This window comes from Phascolarctos cinereus, unplaced genomic scaffold, assembly GCF_003287225.1.
Source record: "Phascolarctos cinereus isolate Bilbo 61053 unplaced genomic scaffold, phaCin_HiC Scaffold_1;HRSCAF=81, whole genome shotgun sequence".
In the NCBI taxonomy this organism is placed as follows: domain Eukaryota; kingdom Metazoa; phylum Chordata; class Mammalia; order Diprotodontia; family Phascolarctidae; genus Phascolarctos; species Phascolarctos cinereus.
The window spans coordinates 83,950,196-83,968,686 of record NW_027555514.1 but is presented as its reverse complement, the minus strand read 5'-3'; the positions used below and the strand labels follow the sequence as shown (position 1 = coordinate 83,968,686).

The window sequence follows — 18,491 nt, the reverse complement described above, 5'->3', positions numbered from 1 at the left end:
GCTGTTCCAGGTGGGTTTTTTTTTTCCTGGGGTGATATTTTCTGGGTTTTCAAAGATTGATAGGGGAGGGTGAGAGTGACTACCTTTTTACTCCGCCATCTTGGCTTCCGGAAGTGGAAGTGATCCACAGTCTTTACATTTTGTTTTTTAATGGTTGTAAAATGACTTCTAATAGATTAAATGTGAAAATTGATTAATAGCCTTAAATATCTAAAGAATATAATGATCTTAGATTAGATACTAAAGCTTGTTTTAAAAATGACTATCTTAAAATTTAGAATTTTTGATTTTTAACCCAGTACACTTAGCAAAAGAAGTACCTTTGTTAGAATTAGTTCAGGTTTATTTAAGAAAAGAGGATATCTTTCAGTTCTGAGGCTATAAAAAGAACAGGCAAGGAGGCATCATTTGAAAGTTATGAGAACCTTTAGTGCCAGATTATTGGAGAAGAATAACATTTGCTAAAGCTAATTAAACTTTAATAAGTTTAATAAATGTGATTGTTACAGACCCAAAAAAAATCATTAAAGTGCTGTAGAAAATTGTTAAGTTACCATCAGGTCATGTAATAAATTGATGATGATTCTCACTTTGAACCGTTGCAAATTCCCGTTCTGCTGTGTTTAATTATGCAAGGAATGGTGCCCTTGACTTAGCATTTCAATGTAGAACTTCGTTTTTAACACTTTTAAGACTCAAAGTAGAAATTTCAATTAGCATTGTAAAAGGAACAGTAAAAATGCAGCATTTAGCTGTGAAATATATTTTAAGCTTTCCTCTTACATAATAACTTAACTAGTGCTGACTGACCTCCTGCCTTCAGGGGCTTTTTATTTTTACACTAAAGGCTATATGGCCTTTAAAATTTTTTTTTTAATTTCAAAAATCAAATTCTCTCCGTATTGTGATTTTGAGAACATTAATGTTCCTCTGTTGGTGAATATTGACAAAAAGATTCAAAAAAGATTCTCTGCCATCTTTTGTCTCCTCTTCCAGCTTTATTTTCAGTTGAAACATGCATATGTGTTACTCCACTCTAGACACTTTGAAGGCTGAGACCCTATGTTTTCAAAATTATGGTTATGTCATACATAGAACATACCTACTAGCTTCTGTATACAGTAGACACTTAATCAGTGTTTATTGAATTACTTTCTCTTCTTTTAGTTTTGATTGACATTTACCATACTATTTCTGGAGTTGATTGCAAGACTAAGTGAAAAATAAGTAAGAATAAGTGAAAGTATTAACTAAGCTGGAAAAGAGGTGTTAATATATCTCTTTAAGAATGTACTCTCCTCCTTGTCTCTCCTCCATCATAATTGGAAAGTAGTTTTTATTTTACCAGTTGTCTGAAGACTAACCAATAGATAAAGACCAGTTATTTATTGGCAGTATTCTTAAATTTGTTTTAAGATTTAATAGCTGCATGTGTTATAATGATAGAGAAGAAAAACAGTATAATCAAAACAGCACTGGATTAGGAGTTAATAGCCCTGAAGTCGGGCAAGGGAGATAGGATTACAACCAAGAATCACCTACCCAGCAAAACTGAGTATAATCCTTCAGGGAGAAAAATGGTCATTCAGTGAAATAAAGGACTTTCAAGCATTCTTGATAAAAAGACCAGAGCTGAATAGAAAATTTGACTTTCAAATACAAGACTCAAGTGGAACATGAAGAGGTAAACAGGAAAGAGAAATCATAAGAGACTTATTAAGGCTGAATGTTTACATTCCTACATGGAAAGATGATATTTATAATTCATGAGACCTTTGTCAGTATTAGGGTAATGGGAGGGGAAAAAATTATATGGATGGATGGATGGATGGATAGATAGATAGAGGGCACAGGGTGAGTTGAAGATGAAGGGGTGATATGTGGAGAATAAAATTAAGGGATGAGAGAGGATTATACTAGAAGAAGGAGAAAGGGAGAGGTAGAATGGGGTACATTATCTTGCACAAAAAGACAAGAAAAGGTTCTTATAGTGTAGGGGAAATGGGAAGGTGAGAGGAAATGAGGGAATCTTATTCTCATAGGATTTGGCTTAAGGAGGGAATAACATACAAATTCAGTTGGGTATGGAAATGTGTCTTATCCTACAGGAAAATAGGGGAGGGAAGGGGTCAAGAGAGCGGGGGGATGACAGAGAGAAGGGCAGATTGGGAAAAGGGTAATCAGAAGGAAGTACTTCTGGGAGGGACAGGGTCAAAAGAAAGAATAGAATAAATGGGGGGGACAGGATAGGATTAAGGGAAATACAGTTAGTTTTTCACAACATGTCTACTATGGAAGTGTTTTGCATAACTGCATATGTATGGCCTGTATTGACTTGCTTGCCTTTTCAATGAGGGTGGGTGGGGTGGAAGAAGGGAGAAAATTTGGAACCCAAAGTTTTAAAAACACATGTTTAAAAAAAAATGTTTCCACATGCAACTGGGAAATAAGAAATACAGGAAATGAGGTACAGAAATCTATCCTGCCCTACAGGAAAATAGAAGGGGAAGGGGATAAGAGAAAGCGGGGGGGGGAGATAGAAGGGAGGACAGACTAGGGGAAAGGATATTCATAATGCATGCCATCTTGGGGTGGGGGGAGGGGCAAGATGGGGTGAAAATATGGAATTCAAAATCTTGTGGAAGTAAATGTTGAAAACTAAAAATAAATAAATTTATATATTATATATATGTGTGTGTATATGTATGTATGTATGTATGTATAAAAGACAGGAAAAAAATAAAAGTTAAAAAAAAAAAGTAAAGAAGACTTCAAAAAAAGAAATAGCCCTGAATTCTCATCTTCATTCTGCCACTAATTAGTTCTGTGACTTTGGGCAAATCACTTAACCTCTCTAATTCTTATTTTCCTCATCACACAGATTAGGGGATTGGGCTAGATAATCTTCTCTCAGTAACAATTTATATTTTTTTGATTCAGCACATTGAAACCCAGTAAGGTACAACTTTTAGCAAGTTAAGCTATTTGAGGATTAAGAAGAATCCAAGTTTACTGGTACTAAGGAAAGAAAATATGTAAATCACATTTTTCATGTCATGGATCTACATAAAAACCCCTATTAATTTTGATATATTAAGATTTTTATATCCAGGAATGCAGGGCTGGTTCAATATTAGGAAAACCATCAGCATCAATTGATCATATCAATTATAAAAGCAAAACAAACAAAAATCATATATCAATAGATGCAGAAAAATCAATTGACAGAATAGATCACCCATTCCTATTAGAAACACTGGAAATATAGGACTCAATGGAGCCTTTCTTAAAATAAGTAGTTATCTATCTTAAACCAAAAGCAAGCATTATTTGAAACAGATAAGCTTGAAGCCTTCCCACTAAAATCAAGGGTAAAGCAAGAGTGCCCATTCACACCACTATTATTCAGTGTTGTCCTAGAAATGCTAGCTACAGCAATGAGACAAGAAAAAGAAACTGAAGGAATACAAATAGGCAGAGAGGAGACAAAACTATAGCCCTTTGCAGATAATATAATAGTATGCTTAGAGAACCCTAGAAAATCAACTGAAAAACTAGTTGAAACAATTAACTTCAGCAAAGTTGCAGGATATGAAATAAACCCACATAGTCATCAGCGTTTCTATATACTACCAACATAGTCCAGCAGAAAGAGATGGAGAAATTCCATTTAAACTGCTGACAATGTAAAATACTTGGGCATCTGCCTGCCAAGACAAACCCAAGGATATATGAACACAATTACAAAATACTTTTCACACAAATAAAGACAGATCTAAACAGTTAGAGAAATATTAATTGCCCATGGTTAAGCCAAGTTAGTATAATAAAAATGCCAATTCTCCCTGAGTTAATTTACTTATTCAGTGCCATACCAATCAAGTTACCAAAGAATTATTTTATAGAGCTAGAAAAAAAATACTAACAAAAATTCATCTGGAAGAACAAAAGGTCAAGAATATCAAGGAAATCAGTGGGAAAAAAGTGTGAAGGAAGGCAGCCTACCAGTTCCAGATTTCAAACTGTATTACAAAGTGGTAATCATCAAAGCAATCTGATACTGGCTAATAGAGTGGTGGATTAGGTTAGATACACAATACATGGTAGTAAATGACTGTAGTGTCCTCGTGCTTGATAAACCTAAAGATCCAAACTTTGGGGGTGAGTACTCGACATTTGACAAAAATTGTTGGGAAAACTGGAAAGCAATTTGGCAGAAACTTATCATAGACCAACATCTGGCACTGTATACCAAGATAAGGTCAAAATGAATAAATGATTTAGGTATAAAAGATCATATAAGCAGTTTGGGGAGCACGGTACCTGTTCTCTGGATAAGGGAAAATTTTATTCTTTTTTTTTTTAAAGGCAGTTGGGGGTGAATGACTTACCCAAGGTCACACAGCTAGTTTTTAAATTTTTTTTTAAGGGAAAAGTTTATGACCAAATAGGTGATAGAAAGGATCACAGGAAGTAAAATAGATAATTTTGATTATGTAAAATTAAAATGTGTTCGCACAAACAAAAATAATGTAGCCAAAATGAGAAAGCAAACGGGAAACTAGGGAAAATTTTTGTTTACAGCAAGTTCCTCTGCTAAAGGCTCCATTTCTCACATATATAGGGAACTAAGCCAAATTTATAAAAATAAGAGCCATTCACCAGTTACTACATAGATAAAAGATGTGAACAGGCAGTTTTCAGAAGAAAAAGTCAAAACTATCAATAGTCACATGAAAAAGTGCTCTAAATCACTACTGCATAGATAAAGGCAAATTAAAACAACTCTTGAGGTATTATTAGTACTTCACATCTATCAAATTGTCTAACACGACAGAAAAGGAAAATGGCAAATATTGGAGGGGATATGGAAAAATAGGGACACTAATGTACTGTTGACATATTAGTGAACTAGTCCAACCATACTGGAAAACAACTTGGAACTATGCCCAGAGAGCTATAAAATTGTGCATACCCTTTGACCCAGCGATACCACAAGTAGGTCTGTATCCCAGAGAAATCAAAGAAAAAGGAAAAAGGATTGTGTGACAATATTTGTAGCACGTCTTTTTGTGGTGGCAAAGAATTGGAAATTGAGGGGACACCCGTCAGTTGGGGAATGGCTGAACATCTTGTAGTAGATGATTGTGATGGAGTGCTTTAAGAAGTGAAGAGCAGTATTGTTTCAGAAAAACCTGAAAAGATTTACATGAACACATGCAAAATGAAGTGAGCAGAAGCAGAAGAATATTGATTACAGTAACAGCAATACTGTAAGGATGATCATCTGTAAAAGACTTAGCTTCTCTGATCAAGACCCATGATGAAAAATGCCGTCCACCTCCAGAGAGAGAGTTAATGAACGCTGAATGCAGATTGAAGTATACTTGATTTTACTTTTATTTTTCTTGTTTTATTTTTTGTCTGTTTTCTTTTGCAGCATGGCTAGTATAGAAATACATTTTGCATGGCTTCACATATATAATCAATATCAAATTGCTTGTCTTGTCAAGGAGGGGAAGAAGAGAATTTAGAAATCAAAATATTAAAAAAAGATTGTTAAAGATTTTACATATAATTGAGTAACATTTAACAAAATAAAAATATATAATTAAAAAGAAATTTACCACACACACACACACACACACACACACACACACACACACACACACACAAGATGTGTATGTGTGGTCATTGTTTTATTTGGAGCCAGGCCACTATCAATCTTGTCACTTTCAGTTATAGTTAGGATACATTTAACAATTGCTAATACCATAATGCTGATAAATAGAGTTTCTGTTGCAAAAACCAGATAGTGCAATGAAAGATAAACAGGGAATTGAATGAATACATCAATATTTTCTTGTGATAGGGAAAATAGGTGTAAGAAAAGCAAATACATGGAATTTAGAGCAGTTTGTTGACCCAGAAATTCAGTATCCTTAAATTAGAGTGAATGGTGTAGATATCATTTCCATCAACTTCTTGCAGCAATTTCTGCTAAATGTTGGTTTGTTCAGTTCTTTCTAGTGCTTTTATATATGTGAACAAAATTCAGCCATACCAGAGGGCTTCAGCTTATAAATTGTAATAGGGATAAAGGAAAACCATCATTGCTGTTTTCTTTTACTTAAATGCTTCCAGCAAGAGGAAAAACTTCTGAAGAAAGAAACAAGAATGAATTATACATAGCTTTATATTTCCCCACAGCGGGGAATAGCAGGGCCAACCTTACATGTAAAAGGAATATGTAGCTGGCTACATTATGTTCCTTGCAGGATGCTGAAAGAGGTTCCTGCCCCGGTCTGAAATATTGCTCAGACAGACTTGCCTTGGTGCTTGAAATTCTAGATTGGTTGTCTTAGATTAAAGCAATCTGTCTTCAGGAATCCTCTAGTAAAATGCAGATGTTATTATCACCCCTAATATCTAGTATTAGTTGGCATGATAACTGTGTTTGGGAAACAGGGCATAGGACTTTGATGGACTAGTTAGTATGGGCCCAACGTGGGCAGAATGAATAAATAATAGAACTCTAAGGATAACCTTAGCTAACGAACCCAATAAAAAGTCCCCTGGGATGTGGAGTTAGGAAACCTTGATTCTACCCTGGCTTTGCCACTGACTTGGTTTGTGAACTTGGTCAAGTCACTTAAACTATCTCAGTGTCTCAGTTTCTTTGTTGGGCAAAAAACAATGATGGTTTCTGAAACCCCAATAGATTAAATGATTTTTATTCTTTAGGAAGTGAATTGCCTTGAAAGGTTTTAAACAGGAATTAATATGTTCCAGTTGACTGGTTTTGAACAAGTGATTCTCTTGTTGTTATTGGGTATAGTAAGTTAGATTTGAAGGTGGTTTTTAAAAGTTTGCCTTAACTCCTAAAACACAAAATTTTGGAAGAGACTTTTTCTTGATAGTAATTTTTACAGTCATAGTAATAATAGATCATCACCCTATTGCCACCAGTGCCTAAAAATAGACCCTATTTTTTATCTTTGACTATTTGTTGAGGTCAAAGCAAAATGTATTTGTTTCATGCAGCCTTTTTGAAAGTTTTCAGGAAAAAAATAGGCTCCACCTTCAAGAAAAATCTCTGGAAATATTCCATGTAATGCTTCCCCACACTCTGTCCTTTACTTTTTGGAAAGATTTAAATATATCTTTATCTAGCTTCCAGCAGGGCCAAGGAAGTAGACAGAAGAAGGAAAGTTAAATTGTTGGCTGGCGATAGAAAAATGCAATATGACTTATTTTAAGGGACCTTTGAAATTCTTTTCATTGTGTTCACTTCCGTGTCAGATCCCTTTCATTACTGATGTCGAGCCTGGGCTCTTTTTAAGTATATACTGTTATGATAGTATGCCAGGGTACTGCAGTAATAAACTTAGTATTTATAGTAACCAGGAAAGTTTTACTTTAGGGTATTTGTTTTTACTAGCATTAACACTTAAAAATTATTTTCCAAATTTTAAGTAAATACAGTCTTCTTTCTAGTTTACCTGAATGTCCTTCCCTATTCTTCAGAGCTCCCACTAAGACTAGCATTTAAAAAGTATGAAAAATTCTAAGAAGTAGGGAAAGATTTAAATGGATTAATGTAGATTAAAAAATAACCAATTCCCAAAAGAAAAATGCGCACACCAACTACAAGTAGATAAATTAAAAGATAGTAGTGGTGACTGGACCTATGATTAAATTAGCATAGGGAATTCCCAGATAAGGAAATTTCCTCTACCAGTGCAGAATAGCATCTTCTCTGCCATTTATGAAATTTAGAGAATTAGCTAGAGTAATGACTTGCACAACCAGGATTTTTCTGTTTTGTTTTTTTTTTTGTTTGGTTTTGGTTTTGGTTTTTTTCGGCTAGGCAGTGGTGTCAAGTGACTTGCCCAGGGTTACACAGTTAGTAAGTGTATGTGTCTGAGGCCGGATTTGGACTCAGGTCCTCTTGAATCCAGGGCCGGTGCTCTATCCACTGTGCCACTTAGCTGCCCTCCAACCAGGATTTTTCAAAGGCTGGATGTAAACTCAGGTTTTCCCAGCTCTTAAACCAGTTCTCCATCCATTAAACCATTCTGCCTGTGTAGATAAACAAAATGAACATAAAAAGACAGGTTACTTGCAAGTGAAAACCATTGGCACTCTGTTATTTGAATTAAGCCTTTGTTTTAATAAATAGTAAATTACAAAAAATGAAAGGTGGCCTGTTAGCAATTAAAATCACTCTTTTGTGTTGTTTTAGTAGTTTGGGAGAATATGGGTAGCTTTTTGGGTTTCTGTACATTTGACTGCTATATAAAAAACAAAATGTTAGTTAAAAAAGTAGAATCTGAACAGTAATTCGCTGTTACAATTTTTAAATAATTATAAAACCAAATTTTTTTACTTTTTAAAAAAAGGGTTTAGAAGGGAGCATTGAAGCGAACAGGATGATTTTATTGCTTTGTTAAAGTTGAATATACACTTTAACATTATAAATCATGTGAAAGTATGGCATTATGCATGTTCATTTTTTATTAGAACTTTTTTTGGTTGACAGCTAGCTAAGCTTAGAATTTTCATTTTACCCAAAAAAGGAAGAGTGACATTTGTGGATAAGACTCAACTGAGTCTCTGTGTAAAGTTTTCTGTAGGAGTAGTTTCCATATAAAGGTTCCTAGAAAGATGCTGATATTGACATCTCACATTTTTCTGGTGCTTGAAGGTTTATATCACTTTGCTCCCAGCAACCCTGTGAGGTAAGTAGTAACATACCCATTTTATAGTCAAGGAGACAAAGACATTGCAAGGTTAAGTGATTGGCTCATCATGGTCAGTGGTGGAGCAGATTGAAACCCACATCTGTTGTGTGCAACACTGTTTTCACTGTTGCCTCTTGAGATGGTTCTTAGTATGCCAAGGGAAAGAAAATATTCTCTAATGTCTAGATGGGCAAACAGTTCATCAGTTTCTTTGTTGACTTGTAATGACTGTGATTTTAGAGTAAACTCAAAACCAAAAACAATCTTTCCCACTTAATGTATTCTTTCAGGAGCTGTATCCTGCGTTTTGCATTCACAATGGAGGCTCTGACCTAGACCGACTTCCCACTGCTAGTACCTGCATGAACCTCCTGAAGCTGCCTGAGTTTTATGACGAGAACCTTCTCCGAAGTAAGCTCTTATATGCCATCGAGTGTGCTGCTGGATTTGAGCTAAGCTGAATTGTGCGGAGGCTAAATACAGTGCTCTGCAGAGAGAAGCTAAGCGCCTCCACCATAAGCAGCACCCCCACCAACCAGCCAAGGGATCTCAGGCTAGGTTTCTGCAGCTCTTCTTTCTTACCAGATGTCCTCCTAGGTTTATTTTTTAAAACACACATGATTTTATTAAGTAATTCGTTTATTTACATGGACACCACTTTCCAGTGACTCAAAATAACCAATGCTGTGTGCAGTGTGGCTGATTTAGTGTTTATGCCAAGAAGAGCACATTTTAAGAACAGTGGCAAACTCAGTGTATACAGTGAATTAACCAAAGATGAAGCTTTTGCTCTGTGCTGTTCGAATAAAGATAACTTTATGAGCTAGCAATAAAGTTATAAGTTACAGCACGTTGCTTAGTGGGATATAACTGGGCAAACATCGTCTTGAAGATGTATGCAAACATCCTGGGCCTGGAAGATTAAAAATGCTTACCATTAAGCCCCCCTTATTGCTTCTCATGTGGTTAAATTGTTTACAGTCCTTAGTTGTTGCAACTAAAACTTAAATGCATCTCTTTTCTGCTGCCTTCTCCTGAAATGGTAAGCTTGAAAAATATGTAACATTGGTAATATTTTATTTGTGCTTTTGAAACCATTTTCCAGAAGTGGGATTAGCATGCTTATTTTAAGTAATACATTGGGCTGCATCATGATGAGTTGGACATTATATTAAATAGATGTGAAATATACATGCTTCTTAATCTGTTTCTCCCTCTTCTCCTACCCTTCATGCCTGTACCGATTTCTTTTGGTATGTATCCTGTCCCCATGACATGCACACTACCTGCAGTAGTAATGACTTTGAAAGAAAATACATTGTAACATCTATTAAAAATCATTTGAACTCAAGTAACAGGCTTTATCTTTTGTATCTGTAGCCTGCTGTGATCATGTTCTTTCTATGACTTCGCTCCCTTCAATTGTCATTTCTGACTATAGAAACCAACTTTTTAGTTGTTATTTTTGTGGCTTAGCAGCTTCTGCTTTCAGCTGCTGAGTTGAGTGCTGCTGTTTAGACAAAAAGGTGGGAGGAAACATGTTGCTGAATATGATTTGATTGCCAGGGAAGCATCTTCCTTTGATGTAGGAAAGAAGCTATTCTCTAATAGTAAGGCACTTTATGGGTTCAAGATTTGTGTTCATATCTAATTTAGCTGATTAAAAACAGTAAACAACTCAGAGCATCCATTGTGAAAACAAAGTGCATTTTCTCTAAGTTTAGATAGGGAGGGGGTGGGTGGGTAATCACCAGAGTTTATAATCAGTTTCTTGGTCATCTCTTATGCTGAAAATATTTCACTGTCACTGGAGTCTCTGCTGGGTGTCATATTTAATTGACAGTAACCAGCAATATGCTTTTAAATGTGGGAAGACTAAATGATGCTTGTAAGATCTTTACCAGTATCAATATAAATTGTATAATTTCTTAATTTGGGTAATAAATGAAGTGTTCAAATGCTATTTGTAGTCTTGGTATACAGAAATAAAATAATTGTTTTTCTTTTTATTTTGCTTTAGACTGCTTTATTTATGTTGAATGTTGCATACTCTGCGTATTCTTTACTTGTTGGTTTCGTGTGCATTTTATCAATATTATGAAAATTAAATATTTAGGATGGAAGAGAGATCAATAGTTGCTGTTATTAGCTTTCTTTTATTAAAATATGAGCCTGTTTATTTGATCTACTTATTCTTTAAGTGTTATAAAGTTATTTTGGGATTAAGTTGATTTTTTCTTGTTTTTTGGACTGTTGTTTGATAAGTTCTTAAGATTTTATAAGTTCTGACCAATTAAATGTTTGTATTAAATGCTCATACTTCCAAGGTCGTGCTCCATGCTGATGTGGTTGATTGCATGTAAGTACATTAATACAGATTCTTACAAGCGCCTCTCTCTCACAGTCTTCATAATATAGATTCACGTATGAATAAATTCTATCCCTAAAACCTACTGCCGTGATAGAAAAACCTGATATAGCATGCCTCACTTATAAGGCAAATTTTCTAGGTCCCCAACATTGGCATTATTAAAGGCTTCTGTTCTGTTAGCTTTTTAGTGTTTTTGTTTCCTTAGAATATGAAAACATGACATAGTAAAACAGGTCTATGTTGAGTTTTGTGTATAGTCATGGAAAAGTGGTTTGGAACATACGTAAGTGGCAGTCCATTATCTTTCTATAGTATAGGATTTCTGCTACAGGGAAAGTGGTCCCCCCATTGACAGGGTTTGTATCACTTCTTTCAGGAAACAACTTCATGCCTTTTTCAGTGGTTAGTAAGATTCTTTGTAGATAAAGCCTTATAATCATGAATCACTATCATTGCTCTTTTTGATACTCTCCTATTTATCTGTATTGTACTGATAACTATGTGCCTGAAGCCAAAGGCATTGTTAGAGAAGTAGTTGTCTTAGAGTTGTCTATTGAAGACTTCCCCTTGGTCCTGTAATGTGCTGCCCCTTGTGACATCCTTAAATTAACCTTTGTACATTGATTTCATTTTTTAAAGCCGTTTTTATTACAATAATTCTTGCAGTATTTTAATCTAACTACTAAATTTCATATTTAAAAGATGCTCTTGCTAATGCTGCTGGGTATTGGAAACATTTAGCAAGCTTTCATAGAGTACAGTATTAGTGCACTAGTTCTGTGTAGTACAATGCATTCAAAAGGAGAGGATACAGTCATTGCCTTTGGGCAGCTTTCAGTCTAGTTGGGCAAAGTAAACAAACAAATAAAATGCCCAGAGACTTAAAATGACAGAGAATTTAAAAAGTATGTGTGTAAGGGACATGATCAAAGGAGCAGTTTTCCAGGGAAACTTTTTGAAGTAGCTGGATTTTAAGCCTGGTCTTGCAGTATTTGACATGAATTGATAAGCAGGAAAAACATTCCAAGTTAAGGGGAATAGTGTGAACTGGGAGCATGAAGGTGGGCATTGGTGTTTTGTGTGAAAGACAGAAAACTGATTATCTTAGGGAACAGTGATAGCTGTTTCTCTTTCTATGATTCTGTTTTCTCAGAAGTATTGTGTTGTTGGGTAAGGCCTTTTGTAGCAATCTGGTCATTGTTTCCATAATGAGAAGAGAGCAGCCAACCACTGAAAAAGAATTCATAGTGAAACTAGTTCTTCCCAGGGTCCGTTAGCACCTTGACCCTAGTCGATTTCATCTAGTCCACTTAGGGAACTTTGGTTCAGTTTACGGTGGTATAGTGAAAGAGAAGAGCTTTGCATCCAACTCTCAGTCTTGTTCCAGATTACTGCCTTCATATCCATTCTTCCCTTGAGGGCAGCCTACCCAAGGAACCAGAGGAGGACTGAGTCTAGTGGGGAAATGCTTACCCTGCCAAGTCATTGAAAGCCCCTTGAGTTCATCAACTTTTAGACATTCCTGCACTTTGAAAACTATGAAAAGACTTCCTGAGCTTCAACAAGGTATGTCAGGACAGTTGTTTGCAAATATAATTGTTTAAGGAGCATGCTGCTTTGTGACAATCTTCATGGCAGGAATCACAAGGTCCAACCTTGCAGGTACCGTCAGTAGTCACGGAGACTGACTATATTATCCTCCCTTTTCCCCCCTTTTACTGGCCTTTTCTCTTATGTGCCTTCCTGGGAAAGCTGTCATATTTTGATACCGTAAAAACTAGATCTTTTCTAAGAACTTCCTAAGCTTTTCACAAAAGTATTAACTTGATTCTTAACTACCATTCTATCAGAGACTGTGTGGCAAGAGAACCTAGGTGAAGTATTAAGCAGCTGTTCCAAAAGCCACTGAGAGAATGAGCTTGTACTGAGGTAATGGAATCAAGGGAACCGTACAAATTCTTTCGTTAAGTAGGACTTTTTTTTTATTGGATACTGAGAAGTGGCTAGATCTTGGGAATCTATGTGATATTGCACAGATTCTTTCGTTAGTGGCCATGAGACTGTGTCACAATCGGAAGATGAACTGAACCTGAGGGTGAAGAGTTCCTGTTCATTATTTCCTTTAGTTTTCCACATGATGGCAGATTCGCCGCTTCTAAACCAGTGGTCGTTTTGATGTGGAGGATGACACTTCAATTGTGTCCACTTGATGCCACAAAACTGCTTTCTAGAACACGAGATTGGTAGAAGGGCCTCTTGGCCAGAAAACCATTTCATCTTAGCATGTGCCAGACTGTTGAAACAGCTGATTTATTCAGTCACAGATGAGTATATGTCTAAAGATGATGGTTGTTAGATTGGAATCAATAAACAGGTTACTTGTGGAATGGGGGCAGAGTCCTTGCAACCCAGCTGTGATTAAAAACATTCTCAGTTTCCCATTTCCTTCACCAGCTCATTTTACAGATGAGGAAACTGACACTAGCAGGATTAAGGGACTTGCCCAGGATGACATGTCTGAGGCCAGATTTGAACTCAGGTCTTCCTGACTCCAGGCCCTGTGCTGTGTACACTGTGCCACTTAGCTAGTGAGGCAGAATTTGAACTTAGGTCTTCATGACTCTGAGTCTAATACTCTTACGCCACCAGGCAGTTAGATGTTATGGTAGAGTGCCAGGCCTGATCAGGAAGACCTGACTTCAAATGTGACCGTAGACACTCACTAGCTGTGTGATCCTGGGTAAGTCACTAACCTTTGCCTCAGTTTTCCCAAACTGTAAAATGTGGTTAATAATAGCACTTATCTTAAAGGGTTGGTCTGAAGCTCAAAGGAGATGATATTTGTAAAAAGTAATAAGCATAGTGGCTGACACATATTAGACACTTGATAAATGTTTATTCCCTTCCTGTCTCCCCCACCGACCTGATTAGGAACCACCATACCCTGACTTCCGATTGCTGTGACCAGCAGGGATCTGGTCATGAAACAACAAGAATTTGGGGATGTTGTCTAAAGACTGATGGCTCTCTATATCTTGGTCTCCTGCATGGGAGAATTGTTCCATTCGTTCCTAAACTGCTACCAATCCAAGAGTCACTCCTTACATTTACTAGAGTGACTGCTGGCATTTGAGGCTTTTTTGGAAGGCAGTGATGCAGGAAACGGCTAATAAGGCGTACCAATGACAGGTTTGAATTCTAGTCTTTCCTGATGATAGGTCTAGCTTACCTTTCACCACTCTGTGCCACCTTGTGCCATCTGAAACGTTGAGAGAATGTGGAGCTCTGGCTAACTGCATCCCCTGTTTGAGTGCTTATCTAACGGGGAATGATGACAAAATTATGCAGTGTTTGTGTACCATAAGAAATAGGAAGTCTGGTTTGAGAGGAAACTGGGAAGACCTGTATGAACTGATGTAGAGTAAATTTAGCAGAATCAGAATAATTTACACAAAACAACATTATAAAGAAAAACTACTTTGAAAGACTGGAGAACTCTGATCAAAGACAAACCTCATTTTCAAAGGACTGAAGATGAAGCATGCTACCCACTTCCTGACACAGAGAGGTAATTGACTCAAATGCTGAATGACACACATTTGTGGACATGGCCAGTGAGAGAGTTTGCTTTGTTTAACTATGCATATTTGTTATAAGGATTTTTCTTTTTTTAATTGATGGGGGTGGGGAAAAGAAGAGAAATAAATGCTTATTAATTGAAAGAAATGAAATTGTTAATTTAAAAAATAATTCTCTGATAATGAGAATTAAGTCAAAATCCTTTTTTGTTTCTCTTCCCATTGTTATTTTTTTTTAAATCCAAGTTTTACAGAACAGATCCTTTTTGTTTGTTTGTTTGTTTGTTTGTTTGTTTTTGGCTAGGCAATGGGGTTAGGTGACTTGCCCAGTGTCATATAGCTAGTGTTATATGTCTAAGGTGGTACTCAGGTCCTCCTGACTTTAGGGCTGGTGCTCTATCTACTGCACCACCTAGCTGCCCCAACAAATCCTTTTATTAGAGGGATTTGTTCTGTGAAATTTGGATTCAGTCAAAGGGCTGCACTTGAGGACCTGTAGAGCTACATGTCGCCTGAAGGCTGCAGGTTCCCCACCCCTGCTGTAAGTCATCATAATGAATATGGATTCCTATTTTTCCAAGGTTGGTAGGATTAGACTAAATGTACAATGACACCCATGATACCCCCCTACTCCACAACACAGAGGGTTCATTGTTTGTTTAACTTAAACCTGACTTTTTAAAAAAATTGTCTTATCAAAATTAGAGAAAAAAAATCTAGTTAATTCTGAATTTTGATTGATTGTGGCTAAACCTTGACAAGTACCATTTGTCTCCTGTACCTCATTGTGCCTTCTTAATGCTCATCCCCTGACTCGCCAAAGTCTCTCATCCAGACCTGTTCACCTTCTTCAGTAATTTATGTGTAGAAATTACTTCTCATGCATGCCAATTCTCGTGTGATGCAGTGGAATAGTACTGGCTAGATACCTGATTATGGCCCACTCATTTAACATCTATAAATCTGGAAAAACAACTCTTGCACTATCCTACCTACTTTGTAGTTAAAGAAATGACTTTGCAAACTTTAAAGCAGCATGTACATTAGTTATTATCAGTCCTCCCTTAATTCCTGCTTGGTGGGGTAATTCTGGGCTCTTAAAGGTTGCAGCAGTTGACCATCAAAAAGTTTTTTAAGTCCTAACCAGCTGGCCACATGCATCATGACCTCCAGAGCTGCTAGTGAGACTAAAGTTCATTTCTATTAAGTATGGAAAGCAGAGACTATGTATGAATGACTCGTATAGAATGAGCTAGAAACGTTTGCCATAGCTAAAAAACTAAGAGGTGCTCGAAGTGCAGGTTGTTTTTCCTCCTAGAAGAAGTCAAAGGGCTCATTCTCTTGGTCATCTATCAGTGTTCCTCTTTTTTTTGGGGGGAGGCATTGGAATTAAGTGACTTGCCCAGGGTCACACAGCTAGTAAGTGTCAAATGTTTAGTCTGAGGCCGGATTTGAACTCAGTCCTCCTCACTTCAGGGCTGGTGCTCCACTGCGCCACCAGCTGTCCCCTTTTTAAAAAGTGTTCCTTTTAAGGGGAAAAAAAAAAGGAAAGTGGACTTCTGTGTGAAAACCGAGAGGAAAAGGACTGAAGAGGCAAAGGGAAATCCTGACCTCTGTTAGAAGGTGGACAAATGGCTAGAAGGAAGAACTGGATTTCATTTCATTATTTCATTGGGGTGGATACTCCAACCAGTCTAGATTGCATCCTCTTTACACTTTTTAGTAAACATCTTCAAGAGTTGCTATGGCCAAAAAATTCATTACTCTTTGGCCGACCTGGGAATAAGCGTCTCCAAATTTGTCAAAGTGACAGACAGGTGGGACCCACATTCAAAACTTTCCATCTTGAATTTAATTTGTTATAGCGATTGTTTTGCTGACATAGCGTTGGAGAACCCTAGGTTTCTTCTGTGTCACAGAACATTGAGACAGCCATTAGAAATTATTAGTTCGTCAAATTAATTAGAAGTTGGAGCTCTGAAGGCCTGAGGGGACAAGTACAATTTTAATTGAGGGTGGGAGGAGAGAAGAGAAGCCAAGAAAGGAAGAATCTAGAGCTTTGTCTGGGAAGGTCAGGACTGAAGTGGGTTTAAAAGGTGGTAGTATTGAGGGCAATAGGGAACCAGCTGAGTTCCCTACCCTGAAAATCGCAAGGAGAAGGGAAAGAAGACAGATTGCATTCATTTCTTAGTTTTGTCGCAACCTGTCCTGAGAACTAAAATTCATCCTAAGAAGTTTCCTAGCAATTAGATCTGTGGCATCCTGTCGAGCAACACGAGCATTGATGAAAGTATTTGAAAATTGAGTCTACATTCCCTTACAAACTAACAATCTCCGCTCCCCCAAGCATAAGTTTTGGGTCCTGGACAGCACTGGGGAAATGAGGGAAACAAAAGAAAAAAGCTTAAAGAGAAACCAGGAAAGACCTGAAGGTTGGGAGGTCTGGGTCATCTGTAAACTTGTTGGCTCCACGATAAATACTATTTATCTGGTGTTCCTACCAAGGGATGCTTTATCAAAGCAAAGCTATTTTCCCAGACTCTACCTTATTCCCAGAAACTGCATATCCATGTGAATATGTGTTTGTGTATTGTGGTGGAGAAGAGAGGGAGTTATCTGGCTTTGCATCATTCACCCTCCTTTGCACTCACCACCCCTTGCCGCTCAATCTCTTGCTCTTGCCACCTCCTGCCCCGACCCCATCTTCCCGAAGTCTACTTTGTTTCTCATCATTCTGTTTGCCTTTCACTCTAAACAGAGCTGCCCTGCCTGCTCTCTGGTAAGAGTTCTGAGTTCACCTGTCATATTTCATAGAAACAGAGAAGCTAAGAGCTGCAAAATAATAATTAGCTCATCACATGCCAGGGCTGAATTATGCTCTATCATATATTTTTGGGTGCTTTGTTTTCTTTTCCATGTGGTTAGAGTGCCAAGAAGAATGAGTGATTCAGAAAGAGTCAAGTCCAGCGGCTAAAGAAATGGCAGAGAGAGGGGGGACAACAATGCTTTTTTAGAACAGTGTGCCCAGTTACCAGAAACTTAATTGAGCACTATTTGATTCTACTAAGTAAAACTGAAGAAGAGGACTGGAAGCCATATCTTGGTCAACTCCCAGCATTCAAGCTCTGTCTGTCTCTCTTTTTTTTTTTTTTGGTGAGGCAGTTGGGGTTAAGTGACTTGCCCAGAGTCACACAGCTAGTGAATGTTATATGTCTGAGGCCACATCTGAACTCAGGTCCTCCTGACTCCAGAGCCAGTGCTCTATCCACTGTGCCACCTAGCTGCCCCAATTCAAGCTCTCTCAAAATATCTATGAGAGGCTCTATAGTTATAAAGGACTTTGGGAATCAACCATGTAGTACAAGCCATTCATTTTAAAGGTGGGGAAACTGACGATCAGGGAAGGGAAATGACTTACCCAAAGTCATACAAATAGTGGTTAGAGCCAAGATTCAAACCCAGACCTTTTGGCACCAAATCATTAAAACCATCCACACTAAAGACATACCACTTTGAATTGATGACATTAATTAGAATTTGTAGGATTTTTCCTTAAAATGAAAAGCATTGCATTTGTCAGAAAGAAATGCATAATACTGTGGTAAATCAACATACACAGGAGGAAAAGGAAAAAACTGATACACAAATGTATATATCCCAACGGGATATATTCAGGTATAGCCAATGACTGAGAAGGGCTGGAGATGGAGATTCTGCAAACCTCCAAGTATATATTCAACATAATTTGGGGGGTGAGGTGGGAAGGAAAGGGGATAATGGCTTGCCAAAGATGATTTT

General features: G+C 37.2%; 1 protein-coding gene across 4 annotated transcripts in view; it reads left to right on the top strand.

Annotated features, from left to right (window-relative positions):
• UBE3C (ubiquitin protein ligase E3C) overlaps window positions 1–10,753 on the top strand; it is a 162,961-nt gene extending 152,208 nt beyond the window's left edge. For all 4 annotated transcript variants that reach the window (XM_021009644.2, XM_021009643.2, XM_021009642.2 and 1 more), the window contains one exon: window positions 9,035–10,753. In XM_021009644.2, coding sequence (XP_020865303.1) covers window positions 9,035–9,205 — 171 coding nt within the window. In that variant the 3' untranslated portion in view covers window positions 9,206–10,753. The remainder of the gene's footprint in view (window positions 1–9,034) is intronic.
• Window positions 10,754–18,491: the final 7,738 nt, after the last annotated feature.